This window comes from Antennarius striatus, chromosome 18, assembly GCF_040054535.1.
Source record: "Antennarius striatus isolate MH-2024 chromosome 18, ASM4005453v1, whole genome shotgun sequence".
Lineage (NCBI taxonomy): Eukaryota > Metazoa > Chordata > Actinopteri > Lophiiformes > Antennariidae > Antennarius > Antennarius striatus.
In genome coordinates, this window is record NC_090793.1 from 8,336,206 (window position 1) to 8,345,769 (window position 9,564).

Sequence of the window (9,564 nt, forward strand, 5' to 3'; positions counted from 1 at the left end):
GAAGGAAAATGCACGAAGGTCATGTGTGTAATTGAAAGAAATATTCCTGGATAATATTTTCATTAAATTGTAATTCAAATTCAAGTCATTAAAGTAACATAGTTGTTTTTTTCTTTACAGCTTACAGTTAGTTCATCAACATCTTTATATCATACAGAATTAATATTTTTTAGCATGAAAGATTGTTCAGGGCAGCAAACAACGATATAGTTCAATTTCTCTTGAAAAACTAGGTAAACACACATTTTAATCAGTGATCAAAGCTTTTGTTATGAGCAAAATGAGTACAAGCTAAATTATCCTTTATACAAAACAGATACTTCAAATCTACAGAGACAACAACACCGATTAGCACTGAAATGAGGAATGTGACAACATTTCAAAGGGAGGTGACATCGGGGGTCGTGGGGGAGGCAAAGGAGACACTGTGGGTAGACATCCTTTTCTTTTCAGGGTGGGATGAAGTGAAGGCGCTTCTCAGAGGAGCACGAGATGATGGAGGGATGGAGGGATGGAGGAGACCAGGCAGCAGCCCGTCCGATTCTGTCTCCATGTTAATTTGGTCGTTCTCCAACAAGCCGCTGGAAACGCTCAGTCGCCGCTCTTCTTCTATTTCTGCTCCCCCTTCTTCTGCATCATCATGAACTTGTTTAGGGCCCAGAATCCAGTCTGTTTAAATGAAAAGAAATATTATTTTATTAAATGACTGTTGTAGCCAGACCCTGTGTCATTTGATATCATTTGTTCTCAGGAAAAGAGGAAAGGTTTGTCAGAAATGAACAGGGTGATGCCTCAAATGCAGCGACAACGTTCTTTTAAAAAATAACGCCAAGGAGAAAGTGTAACACCAGAAAACATGTTTTCATTTGTGTGTGTGTATCGATCAGGTTAGAATAACTTATAAAGGTGAATAAGGTTTTCTACAGGTTGCTAACTCAGAGGCTAGCAACAGAGATTTTAATATGATGATATTTTAGATAATAAGAATATCTAACGGCTAATTTCCAGCTTAAAGTCAAGGTAACAGTGTGAATTCTGGGACTTTAATCAGAGCTCAAATTTTAAAGTGCTTGCTTACAAAAATGGATATGGAGTTTGAAAGCGGTGGGTCATATCCTGGCAGATTGTAATAGAATTTTAGGGTCTAAAAGTCCAAATACCCTCTGGTCTCCTTACTGTGTATTAGTGTTGGGTAATTCGTTCAGGCATTTTTTCGTCCAAAAGGGGAAAAAAGGAAAAGACAAAAGTCCGGCTTGAAACATCAGCTCAGGGAGTAAAAGGACTCCAACACACCACAAAACAACGGAATAGAAAGACTGATGGAAAGGAGGGGTCATCACCAAGGGGGTGGAGGGAGGGTTACCTGCAAGGTCATGCATCAGATCTTTAATCAGATGTCCCACTATGGCATACGTGGCCACTAAAACCAGCACCACCCCGATTAGGACATAGACTACATTGCGCGGCAGAGTTATCGCATCTCTCGCTGGAGGAATGTAGTCCAGGAAATAGACGTCCTCCTTCCTCCTGGACAGCTGGAGGAGCTGTCGGTGCTCAAACACCAGCGGAGGTGTGACGTTCAGGAGCAGAGCTCGTCCTGAGGCGTTCAGGGACACGACTGGTGGTTGGTTCATGGTTGGGATCGGTTTTGACAAATGGATGCTGTCTTTTATGGGATAGCGTATTGAAAGTATGCGGAGAAGCTCCGGGCCTGTTTCTTCTGAAAGTCACAGATTTATTGCTTTGTTGGAGGATCCAACTCCTTCATCTCACTGTGAAAACTTGGGGAAAACGGGACGAGACGAGGAGGGAGAGTGTTTGGATATAAAAAAGTTTCAATTTTAGAGACTGTAAAGATGAGATGTGAGGACTGAGGACAGATGTGAAAATCAAGGTGGTTTACAAATGAGAACACGGTTTGTGTCACAAAGCGGCACTTTAAAAATGTAGCTCATCAGACAACAGAGATGTGAAAACATAAATACACCGATTCTCTTAATCTTTTGTCTAGACCTAAATCCCTGCATTCCTCTTTCTAACCTTTTTGGAAAGAGTCCTTGGTCGAAATGACACGAGCGAGGAGTGCAATGAGTAAAATATAGGACAGACAGAGTTAATAGGATTAAGTCCGTCACTGAACAATATCAGCTTTCCATCTGCAGGGATTAGAGATATGAGCGAAGAGAGGTGGACAGTAACACACAAAAGAGGCTTATGGTCCTCCATGACTACATTGCTTTATGGATATGCCATGCTTTAAATTCATCTTAAGCACAGCAGGTCCACTTCTTATGCTCTATAAATATCCTGTCACATATTTCACCGGTATTGCACCTCATTCCCATGGCTCATTTGCTTCACAACATAGCAGAAGGTAATATTTCAAAATGTTATCTGAGATTTGTGTCCAATAGACATCTCTACGGGAGGGAAAACTACATCACCGAAAGTAAAAGTGTGGTGAAATTGATCACATCAACATAGCAAGTCAGATTCTAATATAAAGGATGAGAGGATGAACACATTTGGATGAAATGAGGGAGGTCGTAGAAGAAAAGGGTGACTCCTTACCTTGTAATGAAAAGTTGAAATGACTTCTCAGCTCTTCTCTCTGGCTTGTGAGGGAAAGAAATGGAGGAACGTCATACCAACAAAAGGCTCAGAGTAGCAGTAGCTTTAGCCCAACCCCCCCCCCCCAAAACAAGACACACCATTAATAACAGTTGACAGTCTTCAAACAGTAAATCTTTTTCCTCACAGGTCATCCCGTTGGGTCGCAGGTCCTTCATCGCTTCACTGAGGTTTGGATTCATTTGGTTTCGGCTTGGTCACTTTCATAAACTGAGAAAAGAGAAATTGCCACTCTATGATGGTGATGGCGACGTTGGCAAAAAGAATGAACCAAGAGACCGGGTGGAGGCCCCAGTAGAAGTCATCTGTCATGTTGTGTAAAAGATGAAAAATAAAAAAGCTATATGAAAAAAGAAATAAATTAAAGGTTGAGGAAGCTGAAAGCGCGGTGTGAAGTCGCTGGATGCGTCTCGGTTTGAAGGTGTCTGCGTCGATCCTTTAGTAATCCCTGACAGGATTTGATGGACATGGCTTTCAACTGAGTCATCACAAAGCCAGATAGAACACGGAGCTCAAGCAGCATCACCTGAAGCTCCTGAACATAAGCGTGGAGCAGATTGAACAGATGATTCACACCCAGAGCTCAGGAAGATAAATCTCCCATAATTACAGAGGGAATCAATACCTGCTCAGTGGCCACTTTATTAAGCACACCTCTACAGTTTAATTAAACACGTGCACAAATATTAATATTTCTAAAGCTCTCTCATAGGGGACTCACTTAAATCTTATGTTTTAACATTGAGCTTATATTTAGCCGGGCTGTTTTTAAAGGTGTATAAAAATATCCCGCTCCTATCATAAATGTAATGACCAAATTTCAATCCTAATAGGTCATTAAAAACACCTCTGAATCTAATGCAGTCCAGTAAAACTCTCTTATCTATGACCTCAATCATCAACATGTACCTTTCTGATGATGTCAGTTAAAACCAAACAGGATAAAGATTATTAAGGAAGCTGTTGGAGTTAATGTGCAACGGATTGCATGGGCAGTAAAGGTGTAGCTCACCTAATACAGCAGCCAATGAATGTGCCGTGACTTCCTCCCAGAGTTTTTCTCATTCACCTCCAGGATGGATTCAGTTTGATGAAAAGTTAACAAGCGAGTGATTCAAGAGAATCTAAATCTCCACAGAAAAGCTCTGACAGCTGTTCTACTCTTGATGACTAGTCCTATGCGAAAAGGTAAAAGCGTCCAGTCATCAGTCCAGACGGGGACTCCCTCAGGCTGGGGTGACCACCTTTTTGGGTTTGTCTTCTGGCTCCATCACCCACTTGAAGTAGGCATCGCCCAGGAGGAAGGCCCAGTAGACGACGGTGAGGGAGGTGTTGACGGTCATGATGCCGATGATGAGAGGGTGCAGCATGTTGGCGGAACAGGTGGACTCTGTGTCACCTTAAAAGACTTTGTGTGTCTGTTGTGTGGGCAAAGGATGGTATTTGTGTTGGACTGGATCGTCTCTCCCTGTCCGCCTCTACCCTCTGCACCGACTCCCCACCCCTCTCTGTTCTTGCTTTTCACTGGTCACCAAGTTTCTGTGGCAACAGCGGCATTAATCCTCTTCAGCCGCTTTGCTGCAGAAGATAAAGGTGCATTAGATGTAGGTCTGCTTCACGGATCGAATTCATCCATAAGACACTCTTGTGTAATCAGGACTGAGAGGGAAGAAGACTGAGTATGTGGGCCACAGAGGACACCTGTGTACGGTGTCCCCAGAGGGTCATGTTAGCGTGAAGAGTAGATTGGTTTGAGGCTTTCATGTTGGAACTGTTCAGGAAGTGAAACAAGGATGATCCAGACAGGAAAAACACGATCTTTGCTCTGAACTTTGTTCTCTCTCAGATATAATCCAGAAACCAATCATCAGATATATCAGACGGTGGAGTTCTTAATCTCAACCCAAACGGGACAGATGGCTCCTGATGCGAACATCTGGGGCCACAGGAGCCCAAAGCGATTCAACACGTGCAGAGTGATCGAGTTTTCATTTTACCTTTTATCACGGAATTGTCTTATAATACAAACTGGATGATACAATTTTTTAAAAAAGCTTTTGTGCTGCAATTTATTTCTACTAAAAGTTATTTCCTGGAACATTCTAAACCTGAAACATGTAGAGGTTAAGATAGATTCCACTAATCAGGAAATCTAGAGGAAAACATCTCACCACCTGTGAAGAAGATAAAGCTTGGCCATCATGGAATTTTCCCAAAGGAAGAAATGATCGAAGACCTCGAAGTCAACTAACGCTTGTTTTCAGAAGACAATCTGGATCGTCGTAGCAATCGCCATCACAACTACCTGACTTGAATTCCACAGAAAACTTCTGTTGGGATTTGAGGAACGTGGATGTAGGAATATTCCAGAACCGAAGGTGTTTATCCATCAGGAATGGGCTTGGATCCCATCAGCGGCTGCTAAAGGCTTTTTCTACAAAGTAAAAGAGAAGCTGAATCCTGAAAAACACTGGAGATTTTTAAACTGTTGTTGGTTTTATTTACACACATTACTGTACATTAAACCTGATGGGAAAAAAATACATTGGTTACCAGCAGGTGGCAGCCTGTACAAACCCAGCAGTGATGGGGAATAACCCCAGGTTGGATTGAATCACCCTTCTGAGAGTTCACCTTTTTAATTACCCCAGTGGATCTCAGTTTGAAGGTTTTCCTAAAGAAACATGCGCAAGTTACGCACGATTCGGCTGTGCGTTATCGGAACGTGTCATCGCCCCCCCCCCCCCCCCCTTTATACCGTCTCTTCTCCTGGGATGAACTTTGAGACCTACTTAGATAGCAGACACATTTCAGCTGAGCTGTTTCGTCACAGCTCAGAAGGCAACAGGTGACGCTCCTTTTTCATTATCACCTGTCTCTCCTGCGCGCACAGGACGCGTCTATCATGCGCCGCGTCACCATCGGGCACTGAAGAGTTCTGTTTGGATTGTTTCATTTCTTTCTTTTTTAAAAAAAATTATTATTCAATAGACTTTAACACGTTTTTGGAAGAAAAAAAAAATGAAGCCTCCAACTGAAGTCTCTGTGTTCCTCCTGTCTCTTTCGGCTCCTGTGGTTTTGTTCACACTGAACAACATCCCTGCGATCCAGGAGTAAGTGTTCATTCTCTCTGTGATCAGACTTATTCCTGACATTAGGAGGCGACCTGCCCCGATGGGACGGGGAGGTTTAAGAGAAGCTGCGTTTATCCTGAAATAACCTGATTTACAGCTGCTGTTGATTTAATCCCTCCATAGAAAACACGATTCTCTAAAGTTCTGGACAATCCAGCGAATTCGAGGGAAATGTGACATTTTAAAAGACAGTGAAAAGAATTAATCCAATAGTAAAAAGCTTTTAAAAAGTACTGAAATTAATCTCTTGCAACCGTGCCATAGAATTACTTTCTTGTCTTTACATCATGACACCACGTGGCTTGTTTTCCACGCCAAAAAAAAAGAAGGATGGAATTAAAAGTCAAGTAATAAACGCAGACTTCGAGGAGAAAATGTTTTAATGCCAGTGAAATTGTCTAACCATGGAATCAAAGTGATTTTTGCTTCAAATATTTTCCTTCTTACTTGAAATCTGACCCAGGTCGTTTCGTATCCAAATATGATTTAGAGCTGAGCCTACAGGTTCTCCTTACTCGCAACTGAGTTTTTCCATTTTTTTTAACCAAGCTAAACCTTAAAAATCTGTGAGTCAAATTGAAATTGTTGACTTCACTTTTCCAAAAAAGAAAACAGCTGGTGTGAAATATTTTCTAGTTGTTTATAACCCAAATCTTTCACTTCTGCTGACTGTTTTTTCCTAACAAGATGATAAATTAGATCAAATTACTGCTGTCGCTGACATTTATTTTCATTATTGATTAATCTTCGTTATTTTCTTAATGAATTTAGCTTGGTTGTTAAAATGTCAACAGAGCTATTCGTCATAATATCCTAAAACATATTCAGTTGGTGCAGTGAGCAGACCTGTCGCGTCACATCGAAAAGGTTCTGAGTTTGAGTCCCTTCTATGCTCTATGTTCTCCCCGTGTCTGTGTGGGTTCTCTCAGGGTTCTGCAGCTTCCTCTCACCTCAAGTGTGTGCCTGAGTGGATGTTTCTTTCAAACATCTTAAATGTTTATTAAAATATCTGCTCCATTGTACAGTGTGTCTGACTGAACACCTTTTGTCACCGTTCTTGTCCAGACCTCTTCCTATCCTGGGAATGGGAATATTTGTCCTGGGATCGGTTTGCCTCTTAGTCCACCTCATAGTGAAAAACAAGCCAAAGGTGGACCCCTTGTTCTACGGTACGACCAGACAAGGACAAACGTGAACATTGAGACTGAACCGATGGCGGCTTTGGTTTTATTCATGGGACTTGTATCTGTCCAGTGTTTGCAGAGTTTTCCTTCACCTGCTTGGTGGGACTGACTAACGCTCTGGAGCAGGATGGCTTCATCCGGGGCTTCATGGGCTTCTACCTAAAGATGGTAAGAGCTTCTCTACCGAGCTGAACCTGTCTAACCCCCCCCGGACTACATCCTACAGCTGGGTTATGTTGATCATGTGATCCTGACTTCTCCTCAGGGCGAGCCTCACCTGAGCTGCGCCTACGCTGTGATGATGTCCTACTGGGAGGGCGTGTTTCACTTCGGTCTCTTCCTCATCATCATCCATCGCATGTTTAACGGGTAAGATGAGGCGTAGCTGCCCAACAGTGCCATTTACTGATTCATCCAATCAGCCAATAGGGTGAAACCTGTTGCGTTTTTCCTGTCTCTACAGGAAGTCCTATCGTAACCTGGGGCTGCTGTGGGCAGGCTCCTCCATCGCCCATCAGATCGTTCTCATCCCAGGGGTAGTCGTTGGTGAGGACTGCTTTATCACACGCTATGTGTTGTGTGTGGCTGTTTGTGTTGATGATTTCTTTTATTTAGGGAAACACGGGTCCAACCTCCGGCCGGTCTTTGTGAGGAACGTCCCTTTCTTTCTGGCACCATTTTGGGTGGCGTCAGTGCTTTTCAACAGACCCACACAGATGCCAGTCATCACAGCAGACAAGGTCGATCAGTATTGGCATCTCTTCGATCTCAATCTCTTCACCTTCAGAGTATTAGCATCAGATTTTTTCCTTTCAAGAATGCTAACAACTAACCAGTTGCTTTATGTTTGTAGATTTCAGTGGAGCAGAAGAAGAAGCTGACGTCTCGACCTGTCGACCTGCTTCTATCTCTCCTCTTGGTTGGAGCGGCTATCTTCTCTGTTTTCAGAGCCTTTGTGAGTGAAACCAAGTGGAAACGTTTCCGTCTGATCTCTGATGTCAGATCAAACAAACTTCTACTTTAACTGCTGCTGCTCTGCTCCAGGTGGTGCTGGACTGTTCCTTTGACTTCTGTTTCACCTACATCTACCAGTACGAGCCTTACCTCAAAGACCCGGTTGGCTTCCCTAAGGTTATGGTGAGCGTAGGAGAGAAATCAGACTTCCTTAAATCAAACATTCTTCATGACAATGGTGATGGATCTTTTTGTGCACCATATCTGCAGATGCTGGTGTATTTATTCTACGCCGTGCCCCTGCTAGCTGCCTTCATCTACGGTCTGCAAACACCTGGATGTAGCTGGATGCTGGACTTGTCTATTTTCTTTGCTGGAGCCATGGCTCAGGTGACCATGAGTGTAATGTCTTTGTTTTTATTCATCAGTGGGGAAAAGTAAAAAATACAGTAAAGTGAGCTTTCCCTGTTCTTCTCGCAGACCCAGTGGTGCCATATAGGAGCATCTCTGCACTCACACACTCCCTTCACGTACCGACTCCCATCAGACAAGTGGTGGCCCGTTATCAGCCTCAATGTGCTTCTGGCTGTCGTACCCATTCTGCTGGCGCTGCGCTGCCACGCTATCCCCACTTATTTCATGAAGCCTGTTTCCAAGGGACATGAAGAGAAGAAGAAGAAATAAACCAGACCCTCAAAGAAGACCTCCCACTGCGATATGGCTATTGTCTTCTTGTGACTCTTGATGGTGCACAAACTGCATTAAACAAACACTTTCTTGACCCAGAGGAAAGCTTAAAATCTCTGTTCTGAGCTGGTGAAAATCAGCAACAATGTGCAGCAGCATGAACAGCACTCCCTGCAATGGACTATTGGACCCTGATAAGAAGGCTGTTGATCAAAGTGAGGACTGGGGTCAGCCTGCACAGCTCTGAGGTGACTCATACAGAAACCCAGTCAACACCCCCCCTTACCTCAATCTAGACTATCTACTTGCACTGTGCATGTATCTGCAAAACAGGAGGGTAGTGGCCATTTTTATTCACCTTGTATTTGCAGAACTACACTGCAAACTCCTCTACTGCTTGGATTTCATTGTTTAAAATCGGAATTTAAGTAGTTTTCACAGGATTAAAAAGCGCTTTAATGGCTGAAGAGTTTCTGATCATAACAGATGTTACTCAAGCAGAGAATGTGTTGATGCTGGCACCTTGTATTGTGAAATACTTTAAAGTTTTGTCACTGGGGACACATAAAGCTAAAAGTAATAAAAATATTAAGCAGATTCCTATGCTGTTTTTGTCCAATCACAAGCTCTAATTCTGTCCTGTAAAATGGAGAAACCTCATCCTGGGCAAGCTGGTTTTCCATGTGTCATGTTCCACTTTATTTTGTTCCTTAAACTATATCAGACCCCAAACTTGGGTTATTTTCACTTGAAAATGGGATCCATAAGGTTTGCCACGGCCAGTCTAATTATGTTTAATGAAAATATGTTTGCATCAGACTTTTCCTCCATCAGTTATTTCATGAGATCATATCTGAGCAGTTTCCAGGTGGTACCAAATTAATTCTTTAGTTGCTGCCATTGTTTTAGGGTGGTGATGTCATTGGAACACTGGCCCAGTTCACTTTGCTGTCCAAGTGATAAGAAGTGAACTC

At 42.9% G+C, this 9,564-nt stretch overlaps 1 protein-coding gene and 1 long non-coding RNA gene across 3 annotated transcripts; one reads left to right on the forward strand and one right to left on the reverse strand.

Annotated features, from left to right (window-relative positions):
* Positions 1 to 51: 51 nt before the first annotated feature.
* On the reverse strand, positions 52 to 4,158 carry LOC137611803 (uncharacterized). Of its 2 annotated transcripts, none has more exons than XR_011038783.1 (4): positions 3,644 to 4,158; positions 2,712 to 2,841; positions 2,572 to 2,615; positions 52 to 669 (listed from the first exon to the last, which is right to left on the reverse strand). It is a non-coding gene; the product is annotated as an uncharacterized lncRNA (long non-coding RNA). The 2 variants fall into 2 exon arrangements; XR_011038782.1 differs by having other exon boundaries at positions 2,572 to 2,611; positions 3,644 to 4,157.
* Positions 4,159 to 5,530: 1,372 nt separating this feature from the next.
* On the forward strand, positions 5,531 to 9,310 carry tm6sf2a (transmembrane 6 superfamily member 2a). Its single transcript, XM_068341210.1, has 10 exons — positions 5,531 to 5,744; positions 6,831 to 6,934; positions 7,020 to 7,117; positions 7,215 to 7,318; positions 7,413 to 7,495; positions 7,565 to 7,689; positions 7,803 to 7,904; positions 7,994 to 8,086; positions 8,174 to 8,293; positions 8,384 to 9,310. The coding sequence occupies exons 1-10, from the start codon at positions 5,653 to 5,655 to the stop codon at positions 8,585 to 8,587; spliced, it is 1,125 nt and encodes a 374-aa protein (XP_068197311.1). The 5' UTR covers positions 5,531 to 5,652; the 3' UTR covers positions 8,588 to 9,310.
* Positions 9,311 to 9,564: the final 254 nt, after the last annotated feature.